At 44.1% G+C, this 22,972-nt stretch overlaps 1 protein-coding gene across 3 annotated transcripts in view; it reads left to right on the top strand.

Moving 5' to 3' along the window:
- Window positions 1-7,954: 7,954 nt before the first annotated feature.
- The window catches only part of TRIM55 (tripartite motif containing 55), a 36,276-nt gene continuing 21,258 nt past the window's right edge, over window positions 7,955-22,972 (top strand). Inside the window, exons 1-4 of one of the 3 annotated variants that reach the window (XM_019289019.3) lie at window positions 7,955-8,399; window positions 8,799-8,971; window positions 17,195-17,360; window positions 19,066-19,161. In XM_019289019.3, the coding sequence (XP_019144564.2) occupies window positions 8,211-8,399; window positions 8,799-8,971; window positions 17,195-17,360; window positions 19,066-19,161 (624 nt within the window). In that variant the 5' untranslated portion in view covers window positions 7,955-8,210. The remainder of the gene's footprint in view (window positions 8,400-8,798; window positions 8,972-17,194; window positions 17,361-19,065; window positions 19,162-22,972) is intronic. The other 2 variants (XM_010405138.4, XM_010405137.4) reach the window with 2 other exon arrangements.

A 22,972-nucleotide genomic window follows, 5' to 3' on the forward strand; every position in this document is an offset into this window, starting at 1 on the left:
AAGATACAAATCCTATAGCATTTATATACAGCCTATAAGAGTTCTTATATTACCATAGAGTGTTACATCTTAACTCCTAAAAACTACTCTTTGGACCCCTTCTGCTGAGCTAGTAGGGTCTGCTCTGACCCTTGGACCTGCCTGCAAGCAGAGGGTATTGTTCAATCAAGAGGGGATTACCTTCAGTCGGCCATACCATTGTTTTCCAGTTGTTCAGTAACTAAGACTTGGTATCTCAAAGGTGGCCTTCATTTCGATGTTGCTTATAGTTCTCATATTCCCAAAATCTTTTGTCAGGCAATCATATTTATAAGGCTTTCCTGTTTCATCTTCCCCAACAAGTTATTCTATGGTGAAAGGACTTGCTGTACACCCTTTCTTCCCTTGCATTCCCTAAACTCCACCAGAATCAGAAGGGCTGACTCCTAGGATACGGCCTGGTGTGGGGAGAGGGTGATGCAACACCACGTGTGTGGACATGGACCGACATGCTTGAGATGCTTCCTGAAGTGATAATTCAAAAGGATGTTAATGTAGTAAACTGCTGCTTGGTACAATAAAACACAATGTCACAGTGGATGGCATTCCTGATAGCTAAAAGTGCCTGGCTTGAAGGCTTTTCTAGTTGTTTTCCTCGCAAATGCCTGCATCTCTCTATCGTATGTTGTGCTCCCCTATGCTCACAAAAATCCCATGTGAAGGAGTGGGGGAAAGAACTTGGCTGGAAAATGGCCAAAAGGGAAACTTGTTCTTATTATCTGACTTTGAAAAGGAAAAAAAAAGGCATTGGTACTCAGGAATGAAGAGTCATGCTGGTTTTGCTGTGTGCCTTGAGAGCATTTGCAGGGCAAAGGAACATATAAAAAGAAAACAGAAGAATTTAAAAAAAAACCCAAAGAACATTTGTTACTTCTGACACCAGTCACTTGATAAACAGACACTTCACTGGTTCTGGTAGCAACTTACTGTGTGAAAACCTTCCCCCACACAGAATTTTTGTTTAGCTGTAATACAGAAATATTTGACCCTTTATCTTCAAGCACTGAATCTCTATTCCATCCTGAAGGAATGACCCTCAAGATGGGGGTGGATGAAAACATAACCTAGACCATCCTGGGGAGCTGGGATGGAGTCTCAGCAGGTCTCTGATGTGGTATAAAGTCTGTGTTGAGTATAAACTTAAAATCAGTCTCTCCTTTGAGCTACAGACCTGAGCATTGCCCTGGAAAAAAGATATCCACAGTCCTCTGCTCTGCCAGCTGAGCAATGGAGAGCATACTGAAATAGTATCAAGAGTGGCTTATGTCAAGCAGACCAAGGCTAGGGAGAAACCTGACACTGGGACAGGGCTGTGAACTGATGAGCTGAGGCCAGCTGGGAAGCCTGAGCTGGATCTGTGCTGTGAAACACAAGTCCCTCTCTACTGAACATCACTCTCCTTTCCTACTGACAGAGCTGGGGCTGCAGCAGCTGGGTTTGGAGAGCTATGGCTTGTTAAGTCCAGAGCAGAAATCAGATCTGTCACCCAGTCAAAATTCCTGTTGTTAAACCTCTGCAATACCCTTTTCCTTAAATTCTTGTATGCTTAGGAGGCCCCCTAGCACTGCCCCTGCTGTGCCACCTCTGTTCATCCCCACTACCACAGCACCAACTCCTGCACTGCTAACCCAGAATCAAACATCCCTGTTATTCCACAAAATGCAGGTGCCTGGGGAGGATCCACCATTCCTACCTTTCTGCTAGTAAGGGAGACATCTAGCCATGATTTACAAACAGGCTCTTATGGGATGCTGTGATAGCAAAGTAGAGGAGAAAGGGTCAGGGGTGCATTTGAATAGCAGAGGGTTGTGTTAAAGTAGTAATGTACTTGGTTGCTTACTCTCCAAAAAGAGGTAGGATTTTCCCACTTTTCTAACTGGTGTGCTCTCCCCTTCTTCTAACTGCTTCTGTTTAACTGACATCCTTTCTTCCTTCTTGTCTCATTTTCACTGCAGGGTATGTTTGGGGGTGTGGAAAAGCAAGCCCATTCCTGTTATCGGTGAAACTTGTCCCTAGACCTTGAAAGGACCTATTTTTAGGTAGGCAGTAGTGCAACCCTATTCCTTTCCCACATGCAATACTTCCTCCAGTCCTTTGTGCGGGAGCTTGGGGTGGGTTCGGACGGTTGGGACGGACGGAGACGAGAGATCTCTGAAGTCAGATCTTGGAACATGCGGTTTATTGCAAAGGGCGTGGGTACAGGGGCACTGCTTAGAGCTGCCAGCCGCAGCTCGGAGCAGGCCCAAGAGAGCAAGAGTGTAAGCAAGTAAGTAGAGAGAGAGAGAGAGAGTGGAGTAGAGAGAGAGGAATAAGAGTGTGTAAGAGTGTGAGTAAGAGTGTCTGAAGTCCTGGTTACAATACAATATATCATCTTCTGTACTGAATATTCTAATTGTCACTAACCAATCTAGTACAAGATACAAATCCTATAGCATTTACATACAGCCTATAAGAGTTCTTATATTACCATAGAGTGTTACATCTTAACTCCTAAAAACTACTCTTTGGACCCCTTCTGCTGAGCTAGTAGGGTCTGCTCTGACCCTTGGACCTGCCTGCAAGCAGAGGGTATTGTTCAATCAAGAGGGGATTACCTTCAGTCGGCCATACCATTGTTTTCCAGTTGTTCGGTAACTAAGACTTGGTATTTCAAAAGTGGCTTTCATTTCGATGTCGCCTGTAGTTTTCACATTCCCAAAATCTTTTGTCAGGCAATCATATTTATAAGGCTTTCCTGTTTCATCTTCCCCAACACTTTGGACATACTTTTATGCCTTGGCTGTGAAATATGGATCTCTTTCTAGCAGTGATGTGTGGAGGGAAGGAGGGTTTGAGAATCTCTGGGTTTGTAAAGTTGAATGTAGCTTGGGGAGATGCTGAACTGTTCATCTCATGTTTGTTATCCTACAGCCAGTCTTTTCAGGCTCACTGATTTTGAGACTTTAGAAAATACAGTAATTGCAAGGAAGATGATAAATGCCTCATGTTAATCACCTTGCAGGGTCACCCTGCCTGCCTAAAGGGTTTGACCTGACCACCGTTTCTCATCCTGATCTTGAGGACCCTGAGGAAACCAGGACTTCCTTTTGAGAGGGCTTTGTTTCCCTGTGTCCCCTAAAGCTGGGTGGCAGGTTCATGCTGGCTTGCTGGCACTGCTGGAGGGCAGAAGGAAGCCAAAGGATCTTCCTTCTCCCAGGCAGACAGCTGGGGCAGTGATCCCATGTCTTGGTGTCATGATGGCAAAACCATAGCATGCAGGAATGAGTCCTTGATGCAGTTTGTTAACAGACTCTCACTGTTTCAGGGTCTTTTAATCCAAATCTCTGAGGTTTGTCTGTTATAATTTATGTTGGTGCCACTGATTAATTTGGAACAGAATTTGTTATCTAGATCATATGCCCTTTTATCTCATGTTTCTCCCAGTTTGTTGCAAACTGTGGAAGGTCTGTGAGTGTGGATAAGTCTGGAGAAGGCTGCTTTTGATCACAGTTCAGCTCAGGGCAGTGTCCATCTTCTATTCAAAAGAAAAGGGCAGACACCATCCCTCTGGTCTTTGTAGCTTGTCCCTGAAATCTCATGTCCCGTACATTTGATGTGCTCCCAGTGACTCACCCTTGGAAATGCTTTGAGCTTTCCTCTTCTGCTGTGATTTCATATGTGCAAAAGGAACTTTCTGAAGATGTCATTATCTCCTGTGGTGGTCTTTGTTTTCTGGAGATCTGAAACCAACCCTCAGACTGTTTTTAGAAGGTTTCCAAATACTGACCGCATATGGCCTGTCATCACATATGAAGTACACAAAGACAAATATATATATATAGATATGTGTTGAGTGGAAAAAATGTCAGTCTCAAAAGGCAACTGTTTTTGAAAGCACTTGTGTCTGTTGCAAAGTTTCTCTTTGGCTGCATAAATTGAGTCACACACAAGGGTAGTCTCAGTATTTATCATGGAGTGTATATCGATCACAATAAAAGCATGAAATGCAAAATATCATTTGCAGTTTTCACTTGTATAGGTAGGAGGGCTTCATCTTATAGCTGGCTTGTCGGCTCAGTGCGTTGTTGCCAATGTAAGTGAAATCTGAGTCTCTGCAACATGCTGGCTGTAGGTGGGAATGCCGGTGCTTGCCACCTGCTCCCGAGGGACTGTTCATGGCAGGGGAAATGGGCACAGATAAAAGGTGAGATGGATGGAGATCCTCCCCTAGCCTCCCCGAGGGATGCTTGGCTAAAAATGCAAATCTTTTCAGCCAGAGCAACAAGCAGAGTTAGCAGTATGGGAAGAGGTGAAGGATGCATCATCATCTTGCCCTAAGTCTCACATTTGGGTGAGCAGAATTGGAGATAGCAACCTCATTTTTGTTAGGATGTTGTATTGCTCAGGCACCCACCAGCCCAGTCCTCTTCCAGCAGCTGGGCTATTATGGAAAGCCTGCAGGGGAGTCCCACCAGCCTCAGCAGTGTGGGGAGCTGCTGGAGGCAGTGGGGTGGGGGTGGGTGTTGATCCCTGCCGAGGGAATGATGAGCAGCTCCCATCTGCTTTAGGCGGCTGCCAGTGTAGAGGTCTGCCAACCCCTGGGCTGGGTGACGGGGTGCTTGCTCATCCCCAGGACAGGCAGAAGGTGAGGTGGCAGCAGGCCAAGGCACTGTCACCCCATGGACTGGGATGCTTCTCACCCCCCACCATGTCCAGGACAGGATGCCTGGACAAGGAGCCTGCTCCTTGCAGAGTGCGCTTTGTCTCTGCAGGCTCATTAGGGAAGCAAGTCATGTGGGAGCGTATTTTTGACAGCATCCTCTGGCCAAAATATGATTTTTCTCTTTGTTTTCCAGTCATGCAAGAGAGCTACAGGACTGATTTTCTGAGTGATACACAAGAGCTTCACAGCTCTGGTACAAGATAAGAGGCTGCAGAGGGGAATTCTGTGAATGCAAAACCCAGAGATGTCATTATGGCATTGAAACCTGAACCTGGACATCGCTTAACCTCTCCTTCCTCCTCCAAATCTCTCTCCTAAACCCACCACTTTGCAGCCAGCTTTCCAGGTTCCAGGCCATCAGTCCACGGGCTGCAAGCTGTTACTTGGCTGCACAATAGAGGAGTTAGAAGTAATGTCTGTAAAAGCAAGCCTATCTTTAGGAATCAGTGTTCTGGTAGTGTCAACAAAGCCAGGTAGCACTCCCAGGCAGGCAATACTGAAAAAAAAAAGATTTCTTCTTGGTGATGGCAGGGAGACATCCAGAGTTTCTGTCTAGGAGGGGGGTTAAAGCAAGTCCTCTTGCTCTTTGTTTGTCCCTTGAGAGATGGCTTGACTTGGTGACTCTTCAGAGGACAGCTGTGTGTGCTGGTGGTCTTCCCCTGCAGGAGTGGAAGGAGAGGAAGAGGAGGCGAGTGGGGCTGCCAGGGAGAGACAGGAGAGTGCCAGGTCTTTCTCAGCGCAAGTTCTTTGAAGCTCATCCTGAGTAGTCCCTGCTGAAGACCATCTGCAGAATCTTCCCATTTCTCCTCAGTGTCTTGGACTTGGCTCTTCTCTTCTTCCTTATTGCAGAGTGGTTGTATAATGTGTGGCTTTCCTGGCACTTCTCATCCTGCCTTTGCAAGTGTGGTCAAGTCTCTGCATTTCTTTACCTATAATTTATTGCTGTGGTTCATAATACCTTGTCAGAAAAACCTGTACTAATTTTTCACATGTCTGGACTATGTATTCCTGCCAGAAAAATATTTCAGCCCAGGCCTGGCAGCAAAAGGTGGGTTTATCTTTGTTTTGTTGACTCCTCTTTTTGGTTGTGCTGTTTATTACCTGTTCCATGTTAGCATGCTTCAGCACACAGAAAGGGGAAAACCCGCAGCACACTGTCCCTCACCTTGTTGCCACCAGATGTCCTCTGCAGATGCATCAGATGTCCTGCTCAGCCAGTTAACAAAAGGCTTCTGGGGGTTACCACGTGTAGGTATAAACTCACCAGAATCACATCCCAGAGGCACATTACACCCTGAGAGGTTCATTCTTCAAAGAGCCAGCATATCTTTTTTTCATGCCATGAACACCTCCTTCCCTACATCAGCATATGCAGGTGTTTTTGTGTGCTGGCATTTCTAGCCCTCAGCTTTTTCCTCCAGAGTTTCTCTGTTTCTGCCTGTGCAATGAGGTGGAAGTTCCTGCCCTGCCAGATGAGGACGGCTTTCCTCATCTAATTCAGATCCCCTTATTGAAGCAGGTTTTTCTGTGCACGGGGCAGCTGACTCAAAGTTAGGAGGGCAAGAATGAGGCATTCAGCTGACTCAAAGTTAGGAGGGCAAGAATGAGGCATTCAGATTCCTCCAGATGCAAAAGTCACCTCTGACCCAGCCAGGGAAAGAAGAGAAATATCTTCTTGCTGCTGCCAGGGAAGGCTTCCTGCCAGCCCTGCCAAAAGCCCCAGCTGTCTGCAGCTCAGCTGCCAGAGCAGCTTCTCCCACTGGACTCCAGGCTCTTGTTCCACACCAGGCAGTCAAAGCAAAGGTGTGATTTCAAATGGGTTTAACTTAGCTATCGCTAATTTCCCATGAATACAAGACTTTAAAAAATCGATTTGTTTTTATGGGACTGCTGACAAATATGTGTAAGATTACACAGGGGAATTTCCAGCTCAGAGGGCTGCAAATGAATACAGGATTTCACTCAAACACTCAAGAAGCATGTGAGGCACTGAAAACAAAATAGTCAATAATACAGTTAATTTAATGTTATTAATTACAATTGCATGCAGAGGATAGTGTTCATTTTCATGCAGAAATCCTTGAAAACCTTCACTTTTGTATTTTCCTGAAGTGCACAGTTTCCAGGCTGGTGTTGCATGCAGATTGTGGGCCCTGCTTTAGAATTGGGGTCTGGCCTTGGATTCATAGGGCACTCACTCAGCTGCTCTCCTGCATTTCTCAGATGCAAGCCCTATACAGTCCTAAGGCAGTATAAACATTAGAGATTTCTACAAGAAACTTAACTGAGAAAGTATTGTAGTTATTGATTAAAAGAGAGGAAAATATTCTGATTACATGTACAGTATGGTGGCAAAGTGATTTTATACAGTAATGCAGGGACTTTGGCTTAAATTTGAGGATGAGATATTTATTGCTTGTACAGTTGTGTGATAAATTATTGGCAAGTAGAAGCACAGATGGCTTTCCCTTAAGATCAGGCATCACATGTCAGAAATTATCTGGGAAATTGTCATTTTAAAAATAACTCTGGAACAAGTGCCAAGCTGAAAGGGATATCAGTGTCTAATAAACAGATATAAACACAGCAGTGCCCAAAACTAAAATATATTTGAATTAAACTATCGGAGAGAGAGCATATACAATCAGTACCTATTCTATAGCAGCACAAATTAAAGCCTTTCACACAGTATTTCTTCAGTTTCCTGCTCATCAGGAAATTCAAATAATGTTTTTCATGCCTATTTAACCTGCCCATGGAGTTAATGGCATGAATAGTCATGCCATTATTTTTATGTTACAGACTAAAATCTTACCAGAAGAAACTTAAAGCACAGTTATAGGCAGGCAATTTTTTTTGTCTGGATTTCAAGGTGATGAGATGTTTACACCCTGAAGTATTCAAGCTCCAGAGCAGCCATCGCTCCTATTGTCTTCTCCAGTAACCACGTGTACTTCACACCTTGGAAAGGTAGGATCTTGGAGCCTGCCAAAACACATGGGCAAAATTACATCCTGCTCTCATGGCTACCACTGCTCGCTCACAGCAGAGCATTTATTAGGCTGCAGGATGTGGCTGAGCAGGCTGGGGCAGCCCTTCGCTCTCCATTGACCTGCAAAGATAAGGAAAGGGAGTGGAAGGCCTTTGCTTATCACTCCCCCAACTGCTCAAGGGGTGAAGGCTGCCATGCGTGAGTGAGGAGAACCAGGGCCTCTGCGGCCTCCCCCCCTCCCCGGCAGCCGTCACCTGTCCCAGCCTGTCCTGCTCTCACGCGCATATATGGGCACAGCAGGACGGCAGCTCGTGACGCAGTGCTGCTAAAAACAGCCCCGGCTGTGCTCGGCCCCTCGTTCAAACAATGTCCTCCAGCCCGAGCAACCCAGAGAGCTTCTGATCGCAGCACAGCCTTGGACTTATTTCAAGGGAAATTAACCCCGAAACCTTTCCACAAGGCCGTGGCCCTGAGCATATGCTCCAGGAAAAGCTAGGGATGAGCACCTCCCTGAGCTACAAGTCGTTCTCCAAAGAGCAGCAAACTATGGATAACCTGGAGAAACAGCTGATCTGCCCCATCTGCTTGGAGATGTTCACCAAGCCAGTGGTGATCCTGCCCTGCCAGCACAACCTCTGTCGGAAGTGCGCCAGTGACATCTTCCAGGTAGGTTTCTTCCCACAGAGGTCTGCTTTCCAAGCAGCACTGGTTGGAATGAATGGCAAAGTAGGTTTTTTCCATGTTTTGGTAGACTAATTTTCACAGTTGGTGAGATAGGGTGGGGGGAGTGATTTAAGGCCAAAGTTGATGTGTCCGGGGGCCAGGGCTGAGCTCACAGCAGGTGAAAGTGCCACCTGTTGGCTGTGGTGACATGGTGAAGTGTGAGCTGAGGGACTGGCCCCTCGCCCAGCAGTCGCCAGGTGCTTTCCCAGGGGTGACTTTTTGGAATTACCCTCTCACTGGGTGTAGTGACAAATGGTTTCCTACCATTTGGTGCTTTTGGAAGAGGCTTTCATGGTTTTTCACGGCCGTACCCGCCTCTCCTTGTGCTGCTTGGCAAAACAGGCCTCCAACCCCTATCTGCCGACCAGGGGAGGTACAACTGTGGCGTCGGGAGGCCGCTTCCGCTGTCCCTCCTGCAGACATGAGGTGGTCCTGGACCGACACGGCGTCTACGGGCTGCAGAGGAACCTGCTGGTGGAGAACATCATCGACATCTACAAGCAGGAGTCCACAAGGTAACAAGGGAATGTGTGTATTTCAGAGGGCATAGTTGAGGTTGATTTAGTCATTTCGTCTCTCAGAAAAGCAGAAAGGGATCATGCTGCCATGCCTGACTGTCTGCTGCACAATGAAGTCAGCTCTCACTGAGGACAGAAAACTGTATTCAAATAGATGCTGAGCTTCCCTGTTTCCACTTACACCAGGGGATTGGGCCATGCTTATTCACATAAGCAACACTTACATGTGCGAGCAAGGCCCTGGAGGTCAGCACAGCTACTCGCATGATTAAGGGAAAAGTATCTTAGTTAACATCATTTATTGCAAAAACGGTTCTGATAAATCTTATTTGTCTTTAACCTCTGTGTTCGCATGCTAAAGAAGGGAAAGGATTTCAAATCTTGTTAGAAAATCCTGAGGTACAGACAGTGCAAACAAGAAGCAAACTGAATTTCACACAAAAGGTACCATGTATCATAATGCCAAATGAAAATTCCGTTAAAAATATCTCCATTCCTGTCAGCTTGGGATGTGAACTTATGAAATCAAGTTTTATTTAGGAATCCATAAAAGAGAAGGAACAGCCAGAAACAATATGTATCAGAGCTGTGTGGCTGTGTGCAAGAATCAAGACCTCAGGGCAGAGGAATGGGTTAATTCTAAAAAGTAAGATTACCCCTAAATGGTAATTTCTTGCATTTGATGTGTAATTGATCCAGAAACAGAAAAATGTTTTCTCATCTCTATTTCCCTGGAATGGGTTGGATACATGGTACCACTGTGGAGAACTCAGCAGGGGGGAAGGTGAAGGAAATAATCTTCTCCACCTGCTCTTATGAGACCCCACCTGGAGTCCTGCATCCAGCTCTGGAGTCCTTAGCACAGGAAAGACATGGACCTGCTGGAGTGAGTCCAGAGAAGGGATGCAAAGATGCTCAGAGGGCTTGAGCATCTCTCCTCTGAAAGAGTTGGGGTTGTTCAATCTGGAGAAGAGAAGGCTCTCAGAGACCTTAGAGCACCTTCTAGTACCTATAGAGGGCTTACAAGAGAGCTAGAGAGGGACTTTTGACAAGGGCATGTAGTGATAGGACAAGGGTGAATGGCTTTAAACTGAAAGAGAATATATTTAGATTAGATATAGAAAGAAATTCTTCACTCTGAGGGTGGTGAGGCACTTGCACAGGTTGCCCAGAGAGGTTGTGGATGCTCCATCCCTGGCATCCTGGATGGATGGGGCTTCACACAAGCTGGGCTAGTGAAACGTGTCCCTGCCCAAGGTAGGGACGTTGGAACTAGATGATCTCTCAGGTCCTTTCCAACCCAAACCATTCTAATAATTCTGTGATTCTACAATGAAGTTAACCTGGTCCCAGGCCACCAAGCAAGGAGCTCTCACCCAGGGAAGCTGTTTTTTGTCACCAGCATGAATCCTTAGAGTTGGTTTTGTATGGCAAGGTGTTTTGTTCACCTGGAAGGTGTAATTCTGGCCGCGCTCCCCGACAGTCTTCTGATTCCACTGCAACAAGGAGCTGGGTTCCCCAGGGTCAGTGAGGTAGCATCACTGGTGCAGGTGGACACAACCATCAGAACCCAGTCCCTGGGATGGCTGAGGATGCCTCCTCCAGCAGAGGAGGACAGTCACCAGCAGAGAGAACATTTTGGAGCCTGACAGTGACTTTGGCTGTTTGAATTTCTCTGAGGACTGCTGCAGCTGGGCATAGGTTGGAGCTCCAAAGCACTGGAGGGCATAAAGTTGGCTTAAAATTGTCCTTTCTGCTGCCCTTTGTGCTCAGTGCCAAGTAGAGGTCAGCTACCCCTGTGTGTGTCATTGATACTCAAATATTATTTTAGTCAGGAAAATCTCAGAGGAAATGAATCAACAAAGCTGCAATGGTGGACTTTGCTTTTGGCCAAATAAGCTGGACATATATGGCCTCATGTCTTCCTTGGTTTTGTTTTTTTTTAGATCACAGTTGTATTTAACTCAAAAAAAAAAAAGCTCCTTTTCCCCATGTAGTTCATGGGAATTTGGAACAAAATACAATTAAACAGAAATGTAATAGATTCAGTAGATTTTTCTTTTAATTCCATGAAAGTAAAACACATAATGAATAAAACAGGAGAATAGAAAAAAATAAAATATGAACATACATTTGCCTATATATTTGCCCAAAAGATTTGTTTATTTAATCTGTTAAGGTGCTTACTTAACCTTCACATATGTCCTTAGAAGGAAAGTCATTGTCAGGGTTACGCAGTAGCAGCAATGCATAGCAGCATTATCTAAACTATTTGGCCCTTTGTGGGCCTCAGCTGCTTATCTCCATCTGCCTAACATTCCTCGGGGTCCCCTGAGAGTGTGAGCAGATCTTTCATGGCTTTTCCCTGTGCTGTTCCACTGAAAGCAAAAAGTCAAGGGAAATCAAGTCTTCCCCACTTCTTCCTTTTGTACCAGCCTCTTCCATACTGACAACAGGGGTCTGGCAGAGATATATAGGAAGAAGGGTGAGATGTGATCTTTTCCTCCTTGTTCTTCCCAAGACAACTCTTCAAACTGGCAGCACCTGTGATTTCCAGACAGGAACCTCTTCCCCTCGAGTTCTCCTGTGGGTATAGTTCACTGCAACTGCATGTGCCAGAATGATGCCAGCTCCCATCTGCATTTCACATGAACTTAGAGTAAAGGGAGAATAAAGGGAGAGTAAAGGGAACAAGGGAGCAAGCTTTGGCTCCTGCTTAGGCAAAAATAGCTTATTTCAAAAGTATTGGGGTGGTTTTTTTGTAATTGGATTTTCTATTTGAATTAAGGAATTGGGTTTTTTTTAATAAAAACTGGGGCAGGAGCTGGACTATGAGGTTGGGAGAGTCTGCCTGAGCCCTCATATGCAGCCCCTCCTATTACTAAGTATCACATCATATGGTCTTTTATCCCATTGCTCATCAAATTCCAGCTGATGGCAGCATAGCCTGTTGCCCAATTTAGAATGTGCTAGCAACACAAGGGAAGAATTCTTCAAGCAGGAGGTGGCTCATACAAAGCTTTAAAAGACAGCAAAGGACTGAAAACAGTGGAAATTGAGTTGGCTAAAAATTAAACCAGTCTTTGAAAATCTGTAGGCCACTGATCACCTAAACTATCTGAGGAACATCGGGATGCCTGCTGTCACCAGGAAAGGGTGGCAACAGGAGGTTGTGACTTTTTGTAAGATCTGGCAGGTTCTAATGATCTCAGCTGGCTATTCCAGATCAAAAGGTGCTTTGGGCTTTGTTACCAGCTGAATCCTGATCAGGGCGGGTCAAGCACTCTTTCTGCCTTGCACTTACCAGGGAGAGCCTGAGGAACAGGCTGTCCCCGCAGCCCTGAGCATGGATGGAGCAGAGTGTGCAGCAGGGACCAGGCTGTGCTGAGAGCAGCCTGCATGGGCTCTGTGATGGTGCTGACGTGCTGCAGGGCCCCATAGCCAGCACTGCCAGAAGCCTCTATCCCTGACACCTCTGAGGTCTTAGCCCAAATTCCCAGTGCAGGATGTGTCTCTCTAACCCAGGGTGCAGGGGTGTCTGGGGATCTCAGATAGGCTGGGCCAGGGAAATGTGCTCCCTGGCCACAGGTCACCAAGCAAGGAGGACCCCCACAGGCTCTGCAGTAAAGAGATGACGAGTGAGGTCACCTGGTTCTCCTCCAACTCCCCATGAGACAAAGCCCCAAGCTCACCTGCACCAATAGTGTTCTTGGGCTGGGCATTCATGATAGTAGTGTAACAGAGCTACAAGAACCCTTATGTCCATATGAACTTCTATAGCCTTCTCATTTTTCAAGCCCCATTTCTACCCTGGGTGTTGGTGGCCTTCTCACTGCTTTTGAGAGAGTCCCTCATTGTGGCTGATTTTCAAGGACCACCTTCCTCCAAGGTCAAAAATGGTCTATCCCCATACATAAGAACTCAAGCGATGGTGACAGAATACCTGCATTGGTTAAGAGAGAGCTCCCGATAAAAAGAAAACATTATAAAAGAAGCACAAGGAAGATGGGCAGGTGATTCAGGAAGATTTTGAGACACTCTCCAAACACGTGCAGATGGAGTTAGAAAAGCCAAAGTCCACCTGGAACTGAATCTGATGAGGGACATGAAGGCTAATGAGAGCTTCTGCAGCTGCATCAGCAGCAGAAGGAAGATTAGGGAAAGTGCGAGTTCACTGCTAAATGGAGCAGGGCCTCATGTAACACAGGACATAGAAAAGGCCAATGTGCTCAACACCACCTCCACCTCAGACTTAACTAGAAAGTTCAGTTTTAAGTAATCATAGTACCCTGAGACCAGTGGGAAAGTCTAGAGCAAGGAAGACTCACCTTTGGTGGAAGGGGATCAGGTCAGAGAATATTAGAAAAAAAATTGGACATCCTGATGGGAGGCATCCATAAGTGGTGAGGGAGCTGACATATTATTGCAAGGTCACTCTCAGTACTCTGAAAGGCTGTGGTAATTGGAACAGTTTCCTGTGGACTGGACTGGAAGAAAGCAAATGTTCCTCCAATCTTCAAGGAATGCAAGGAGGAGAATCCAGGGAGCTACAGGCTGGTCATGCACACTGATCCCTAGAAAGTATTTCATGCAAACCCTCCTGGAAACCATTTCCAAATATATAAACAACAAGAAGGTGATTAGAAATAGTCAGCATGGATTTATGAAGAGGAAATCAGCATGACACCAACCTGATAGCCTTTTATAGTGAGATGACTAACTCAGTGCGTGAGAGGAGAGCAGTAGATACTGTTTATCTAGACTTAGACACTGTCTCCTCTGACATCCTTATTCATAAATTGTTGAAATAACATCTAGAGTGTACAGTGGAAAGTGAACTGGACCAAAAAACTGGCTGTACTACCAGACTCAAAGAGTCATGGTGAGCAGCGTGAAGTCAAGTGGAGGCCAGTCATTAGCTCTGTATGCCCAAGACTGATACTGCAGCAAATGCAGTTTCATATCTTCACTAATGACCTGACTGTGCCTCATAGAGACATGCAGATCCTCTCCATCCCCTGGCCAGGTGCAGACAACAGGTGATGTGATAGCACAGGAAGGGTTACAGCTGTCTTAGGATCCTCAGTAAAAACACTATCAAAATTGAATTCAGGATTTCAGTAGAGACCTTTTTGGATTTGAAAAAATCCTACAGAAAACATGCTTTCTAACAGCAGTTTTCCTAAGGTATTACTATGTTCTTATTTAAAGTATGCTTCTTTATGTGCCCAGAAACTTTGCATTTCCTCACCAAATCACAGTCACAGAATGGTTAAGATTGGAAAGAACCTCTCAAGGTCACCTGGTCCAACCACCTGTTGCTCAAGCAGGACCACCTGGAGCCAGTTGCCCATGACCATGTCCAGATGGCTTATGAGTGTCTTCAAGGATGGAAACTCCACAACCATCCTGAGCAACCTATGCTAGTGCTTAGTCACTCTCACAGTAAAAAAGTGTTTCCTGATGTTCAGAGTGTACCTCCCATGTTTCAGTTTTTGCCCATTGCCTCTGGTCCTGGCATTGAAAAGGGCCTGACTCCATCCTCATGACACCCTCCATTCAGGCATTTAGATAACTGAAGGTATTGATAAGATCAGGTCATTGTTAAGATTCCCCTTAAACTTCCCCTGATCCAGGCTGAAAGTTCCAGCTCTCTCAGCCTTTCCTCACAGGAGAGCTGCTGTCCTTAATCATCTTCAGGACCCTTTGCTGTACTCTCTCCAGTATGTTGATGTCTCTCATGTACTGGGCAGTCCAGAATGGGACCCAGTCTGTACTTCAGGTGTGGTTCAAACACAATTTCAATGGGGAAGAATAAGCCTCTAGCAGTCAAACACAGGCTTAGCATCTCAAAGAGAAGAGTCCAAGAATGAAACCACAAAGTTATCACGACATTTCAGCAACCTGACATCTCTGTGGTCACCAGCACAGCTATGGTGAATCTTTTCTGTTACTAAAGCCATGCAGTTATTTTCCTATCAGCTACTCTTTAATCTCCTGTTTCAGAAGCAGTCTCCATTTTAAACTTAGAGGTTGTGTTTTGGCCTTTGCTACCCCAACACAGATCTAGAGAATCCCTTCTGCAGTCAGGGAATGGTGTGCTAAAAATCTCTCCTTTTGCACAGCCTGGGGAGGAGCCTGTAAATCTGTTTATTTCTAGTCTTCTGACACTGTCTTCAGGGCCCCACTAGTTCAGGGAGTTCTGCCAGGTTTCTTCCAGCTCTTCGCGGCACCTTTGAAGGTTGGCTGCTTCTGGCTGAACTTGCTTGACACCGTCACCTTTTTGCTCTATGTAATGTGTCTTTCATGCAAGTGGCACCATTCCAGTGTCCAAGAAAATTCTAGTAGTTTCTGGCTCTGGTCTTGTAAATATCTGCAGGAAGAGCTGCTATCTCAGGCTTAATTAATGGCTTTGAAATTCATTGTATTGCCCTCACGCATGGGCCCTCCCACTGGTGCACTACAACATGAATATATTAGGGGCTGTTTGCAGTAATCTGCAAACAATGTAAACCATTTTTTATGGTGGAGACACACCTCTTTTGACTACCACTGAAACAGTGCTGGATTTGACAAAGTGCCTGATGTTAATGAATGTTGGAAATCAAATAACACAGGCTTTCTTCAGAAGTGTTTGTCTTGTTTTATTCTGGTATATCATGTTATATGGCAGATTACAGATTTTCCTTATGAACCCTTTAAATCCCAGGGCACTCTGGAATTAAAAAAAACCCACAAATGTGTGAGACATTTTGTTTCTTGCTAGATTTCTTTTTTAAATGCATCTGACTGATCATATTCCATACCCTTCAGAAGAGAAAATCTGTACTTTGTCATTAAAAAATAAATGCCATATCCACTCTACCAAACTGTATGGAAAAACTCCACTGTAATATAATATAAATAATGATTGTTTCCATACATTTTAAGCTTTAATAGAATGACTGTTTGCCTCCTTGCTACAGAGTTCCATAGAATGGCTTAAGAAAAGGTTCCCATGTAATTCCATTAAATTCTATAGTTTCTAATGATGAAAAAATATGTTTATATGATGCCATTTTTCCACTTGGTACAGGTAAGTCATAGTTCTCTTTCCAAACAGTAGCAGAAGGGGATAATGGTTTATGCTGAAAATATTTAACATTGCCACAGTAGCAGTGGTGGCTTTTGAAGGCTTGAACCCCAGACACACTCTTTCCATTGGTCTACTGGTCCCTGTCTTCTGTACCACATCCTTACACACTCATGCGTTTGCCACAGATGTTAAGCCTGAAGTCTGGGCTCAGGAAAGTGCCACCCTGCCCACACACACTAGACCAGAGCTGTCACTTGCACTGGGAATGCCAGTTAAGTGGCTCATTTGAAGGAAGCTACAACTAAATTAGTTCCTAAGATAGCAGGTTGTGTAGACGTATGTGTGTACAGCTAAATCATTTTGGTGAAGAGGAGATCAGGCTGAGCTATAATGTGGCGACAGTTCCTGGCTTAGCACAGGAAAGGAACACTTGTGTAGCCCATGCCCTTTCTTCTGGGTACAGCTGAGTAAACTACTGCTAGAAGGTTTGACATTGTAAGGTTAGACATGTGCCACTTGACTGAAATTAATTTGTGTAACACCTTGTTTTAGTTGCTGGCCTAATGTAAGGACCCAGTGCTGTTCAATATTGGCAGTCCTGACCAGGGCCTCACAAAGCTCATCAGCAGAGATTTAGAGTTACAGGCTCAAAGATTCAACAGTATCTACAACTCTTGCTTGAAATCAGTCCCCTCCATAAGAGTTTTGCTGCATTAAGCCAAGTGCACAACAATTTGCATGATGAACCAGAAAGAAATTACGTATGTTTCATATTTCAGACAGATGTTAGATAACATGCTAACTAAAATACGTGAGTAGTCTGAGTCCAGGCTTAGTAAGGTTATTTAAATTTCTAAATATGAGCAAGGGTTCCGTCACACTCCCACTCACATTCCTCATTCATATGGGAATCCCCATATGAAGTCATGTTGCTATATTGTCATCCCTTCATACTGTGTCAGGACATTCAGCTGTACCACTGTCTCTTTAAGTCTTCCCATGTGGCAGGTTTAAGTCTATGCTGTGTATTCAGTCAGCCTTGGATGCTGCTATACAAATGTACCATATTTCGTGCTAATACCCTAAGTGTTGTTATCAGAAACTCATGAGCACCATGTTTGTTTTAAACTTGTTTTCTTTTGCAGACCTGAAAGGAAGTGTGACCAGCCAATGTGTGAGGAGCACGAAGATGAGAGAATTAATATTTATTGTTTGAACTGTGAAATGCCCACCTGCTCCTTGTGCAAAATCTTTGGTGCCCACAAAGACTGTCAGGTTGCTCCTCTCACAAATGTTTACCAGCAACAGAAGGTAAGTATCTTCTTGTTTCTCAAAGTCCTCGAAGAAACTGACAGGACCATCAACAGGGAAGTGTTCCCATGAGCTCCTGCAAGTTTCCAAAAGGGTCTGGGGGTGCCTTTGCCACTCCTGTGTGTGTGACTGAAAGGCTCTTATAAATCTGTAGGAAATGTTTAGAAACACAGGAAAATAAATTTATGAGAGATCACACAGAAAGATATTACAGTGTCCCAGTTTTGATGTGGAGTTGAGGATCTCTCTTTTGAGTTCCTAATCCCTTTTTTTCAGTGCTTCTAGATCAGACAAACAAGTGGGATTTCTAACACTAGGAACTGGAAAGAGAATAGACCATTTCAAATCAAATAGTTATCTATCAGGCACTTTTACATTTAAGCATCCCATTTTTAAGAAAAGTTAAGTGAAAAACCTCCTCCTGCAAGTGAATGAAGGAATATTCAATAGTTGGCAGCACAGGATGTACCTAACATCTTCTGCCCTTGCTGTCACCAGTAAAAGACTTGTTTATTTTTAATACAGTATTAATTTAAAACCTGACTCACTGGGTTATCCTCCTGAGATAAACAGCTCATTTTTCTGGAGGGCCCCAGTGGGGCAAGCAATCAGACAGGCCAAGTTTCCAATCCCAGCCTCCAACTTTGTCACACAGACGCATGTGTGTGTAAATTACAAATGAGGAGTCACTTTAGGAAAGTAGTTACAAACATCCTTTTCAATCAAAAAAAGTTGGGAGAAGGAGGAGAAGTTTTTTGGACTGAATCCATGCCCCCAATCACTCATTTTGCATGGAGATTTGCAAACTGTGTTTTCCTTCCTAGAGTGCTCGTGGAAAGGGGCTGTCATACTCAAGACAGGAGGCGTAACCTGGAGGCTGCAGGATGCATGCTTCAAAGGAGCCTTTACAGAGCTGTGAAAGCCTCAAAGGATCCTGTACAGAGCTGTGGAGGCATGAACACAGTTGTCTCTGTTACTACAGCGGTGTGCCAAGGGCCCCTCGCACTCCCCAGCACCCTCCCCAAGTTCCCTAGGACTGGCTTCTTTCTCTCTCTTAGGGATACCTCACAATCACCTCCATCCCCACAGTCGGGTAATTTCTCCCTCCACCCATTCCCCTCATGCCAGTGGCTCAGCCTCCATCTTCATCTCCTCCTTTTCTCCTGGCCCCTCTCACCACAACCACAATCCCACTGCCCACATGCCAGGGACTCTGTAACTCCTTGGTCTGTCCGGGTCCATGGGCCACCTCTTCTCCATTCCAAGGCCAAGAGCTACAGTCCTCAGGGAAATACCACAGCGTGTGACTAGACCCAGACACTGAAAAAACAACCCCTCAAGAGACAAAGTCTTTTCTCTCAACAAACCCAAAGGAAATATTTGGGGCCTGTTGAAACAGCACTTCAAACAAAAGCATCTAGAAGAACCTCCTAGAACAAAGTGCTTCCTTCTTTCCAAACCACAGTTTCTTCTCCATTAAGGGTTCCAAACTGTCAGTGTTTTCATAGTGTGTTGCAGGAGGAAACAAATGTCAAAGTATAATCTTGTGGGCACATAAAGCTCCTAATTTTCTCAGTTCTGGTGGAAAGATGAAGTATTATCCTGGGTATGGCTTATTTGTCTCCTGCTCCCCACTGTTAAATGTGTCACCCTGAAGTATGACAGCACCTAACACCCTTCTGCTTGCTCTCTTCTTACTGCCTAGTCTGAGCTGAGTGATGGCATTGCAGTCCTGGTGGGGAGCAATGACAGAGTGCAAGGGATTGTCACACAGCTGGAGGAGACCTGCAAGATGGTTGAGGTAGGTACCACCTCTTTAAATGCAATTATTTCAGTGTGACGTTGCATCTTTTAAACTTCTGGTAATGATCATTCTTTAACAGACCTCACTTTACCCAAATGCATTCCCACATCGTTTCACTAAACCATTCCTCGTGGTTTTGTACATTATCAAGATGTACTGCCTCAACCAAAAGATACAACCTGCTCAGCACCTCTGACATTTGCTGTATGGTGGAGGATAAAAGAGTAAGGATAATCCATATCAGCAAGTCTTGCTCAATATTCTTGGTGGAATAGGATCTTACTGAAGTTAAAAGCAGATCCACCAAAATGCCATCAACTCCCAGCTCATTTAACATCTAAGATCAGATTCTAGAGCTGTGAAAGACCAGTATCAGTCTAAAGTCTGAGAGGTCTGGTGAAGAGAGTCTTAGTCTTAGCCACAAGGTAGGCACAGCATGGTTCAGAGGTATGTCAGCATTTGCTCTGTATTTGGTTGGTTTGCCTTCTCCACAGAAGCAGTGTTTTAATATGTTGTCCTATAAGGAGTTTTGTTGCTCATGGGAGAGAAGAGTTTCGGATTCTACTGGACTTTCTGGTAAAGGCCTTGCTCTGAAAGAGTTGGAATTAGTTTTGTGTTATTCAATAGTAGAAGTGGCTTTCATTTCCTCTGAGAGCTTCGCATCAGCAAAGCAAACAGAAACATCAACTTTGACCAATCTGAGCATCACAGAGCAATAGGCTGAAAGGAGCTCATATGAATTGATTTTGTGATCAGAGTTTGATGAAGCATCTAGGGAAGGAGTCGCATCCCTCTCAGCCCAATTAGAATTATATTGACCCTTCAGAGTTGGAGCAGAAAAGAGAAATGGTAGGCAAAAAGAAGTTAACCCAAGATGTATAGACTCTAATTAGTAAGAAGAAACAATTGCACAATCTATGTACACAATTCCGAGCAAGAAGAAACAGAAAATGTCTAAGTTTGTTTCAAAGAACACAAAACCATTGGCCAAGTAAAAGAGAGAGCACATTAATGGCAGTCAGAACTTCATAGTTGGGAAGCCTTCATGCCGCAAGGATGAAATTGTCTGCTATCAGGACTTTGCAGACAGAAACAAGCCTTTCAAGTAGGTTAACTGCAGAAATTTGAATTATACAAAAGCAAAAGCTTACACTCATTTAAGTTGAACTAGCTGAACCCGAAACACATCTTCAAACACCAAGTCTGAAGTATGGAGAAAACACTGTGCTAAAAATACCTTTATAAATACAACATTTTCTGAAACTACCTTTCTCAGAGTCATTCACTCAGTTTAAAATCTAACCTTTAAAGTCAAAGCCCAAAGAAAGTGCAGCCATTTTACTTTCAGATGTTTTATCAGGCTTTTCACCTTTAAAGTCAAAGATTGCAGAAAATAGATCTTAGAGTTTACCTTGGTACTTCTTCCATGTTACAATTCAAGCAAATCACATTTCCTACTATGCAATAGCTTTGTGTGAATTGACATCAGTTTGTCCTTGAAGATGAGAAGCTACAGCTGGAGCTCAGAAATGTTCACATGGAAATAACACAATCCAGGATTATCTCTTCTTTCTGCTTAACACTTTGCAGAGAAAAATAAATATCTGCTTTAGCAGAAAATATGTGATCATTTTCCTTTTAGCTGGAATAAGTCATAGCCTACAGTTCTATGTTTAGCCACTGCTCCTATCCAACCCTAAAAACCAGAAAAGGAAAAAAAGGCTTTTAACTGATTGAAAGGTAGACCTAATTCACATATTATACTGAAAATTGAGAAATAATATAAAATGCTAAATACCAGAAAACTATAATAATTAAGTTCTGTTCAGCTCTGTAAATGAGTCTAATAACAAAGGAAAAATTACAGGGGTTTTTCAAATGCTAAAAGCATAGGCCAGTCAATACAGATCCTTTGGAACAAGCAATGAGACTCATGCTCAGTAGCAAGGACTCCTTTCTTTTTGATGTAGCTGTGCTTTAAAAAACAAAAAGGCTGAGATCTTTTTAGAATGCAAAGTCATGTATTTGTTAACCTTTTTCATTACACAGAATCTGATTAGAGTAATTCCATCAGACAGAGACTTCATGTGGGAACTTTTTATGCAGAACGAGAATATTTCAGAAATATTCCAGCATTTGCAGTTAGAAACCTGTTTTGCACTCTCACTCTTGAGATTCACAACTCTGTAATATCTGCTGGCAGGAAATACTATCTATGAGTGCTTAAAGATGGGGAAGGACCTCTCAGGGCACCCTGCTATCATTTGCTTGCTCTTCTTCCCCTAACACTTGTCCTGTGTCAAATGACAAAGATAGCACGCACCTGTCTTGAAATTAAGGTTGTTTTACAAGTGTTCTGAGTGACATTTCATGGGGACAAAACTAGGAGAGGAGTGGAAGAAGATTATTTGAGGTCTGAAAATATAAGGACACCCAGAAACCATGACTCACTTGGTTTGAAAACTTCCTTAACTTCCCTGTAATTGCCCTAAACAGGAATTCCTGGGAACTGACAAGGACTCCAAGAAGGGCAGGATATGCCTGCACCCCCTGCAAGGACATTTAAATTAGGAATGCCTGTTCAGCCTAGCCCTCCTTATTGGGTAGCAGAAGTGGATACTTGGGTCAATGCATCGAGATGTGCATTCAATCCCCTCTCCACCCCCATGTAGACAGTGATTTTTAGCCAAATGTACACCTTTGAAAGGCTTTCTCCTTTAAATTATACAGAGCAGACTATCACCACTCATAGGAATGAGCTCTGGCTGGAAGTCAAGAAAAAAGTGGGATTCTCTCTGGCCAAGTGCTGTGAATAATAAGTCTTATCACTTCCAAAAGTACTGTGGGACTGTTAATAATCCTGTGCTGCCAGAATCTCAGCATTGTGCCTCAAGGAACAAAGATGAGGAATCGATTCAGCCTCAGTTCCTAGGAAAGAGATTTAAATAATCACCACCATCCACAACCAGGTCTAACCACAAAAAGGTTATGCCCTGGGGCACCCAGATGACTCAAGTACTTCTATTTGGTAGACCTCAGACATTATATATAATCTGTCTTCCATTTCCTCCCCATAAATCCTCCTTTACAAGTGCAGTTTGTTCTTTTTAGAGAGCGCTCAATGCAGCAGTCATCAAACCCATCCTCCTAAGTCAGTAAAAGATGCTGTTGTCTGGTTGGAGGGACAATAGCAGTGTCTCAAAAAACGACGTGAAAATCAGTGCCTGAACATGTGGTTGGAATCTAATTCCTCCTTCTTGTCTTTGTGCTTCTGTCACACACCATTTTCTTTGCAGAACCTCTACCTCATTCAGTGCACAGTAAGTGGAATATAATGGACACCTCTTGTCCAAATAGAGTGTAAGAGGGAGTATGTGAAAATCAAGCCCAGCCCGGATTGTTCCAGGTACTCTGGTAGAAAAAGAAAATTCTCCAGAGCTGTTTGAGATGCTCACTCCTTTTAAAACCATTCTGTTCAAGCAAATGAACCCAGCTGCTAATACGGTGGGAGCTTTTACTTTTTCTGCAGACTTTGATGTATCTCTACAGACATCATAAATACCTTTTTACTTTTTTTAGCAGACTCACAAGTTATACAATGACCTGTTTGGGGGCTTTCAGTGGCTTGAAACTCAGAGTTTGAGAAGAGTTTTTAAACTTTTGTTCCAACAGCTTGGACTTTGAAAATTATAAAAGTCTCTGGGGTCATTCAGAATCCTTTGCACTGTTCAGAAAGAGGAATTTCTTTGATGAAAATTCTTGCAAGTAACTGTAAAAATAGAAACCCTTTTAAGAACATAACATGTTT

The sequence above is a fragment of the Corvus cornix genome, chromosome 2 (genome assembly GCF_000738735.6).
Source record: "Corvus cornix cornix isolate S_Up_H32 chromosome 2, ASM73873v5, whole genome shotgun sequence".
Lineage (NCBI taxonomy): Eukaryota > Metazoa > Chordata > Aves > Passeriformes > Corvidae > Corvus > Corvus cornix.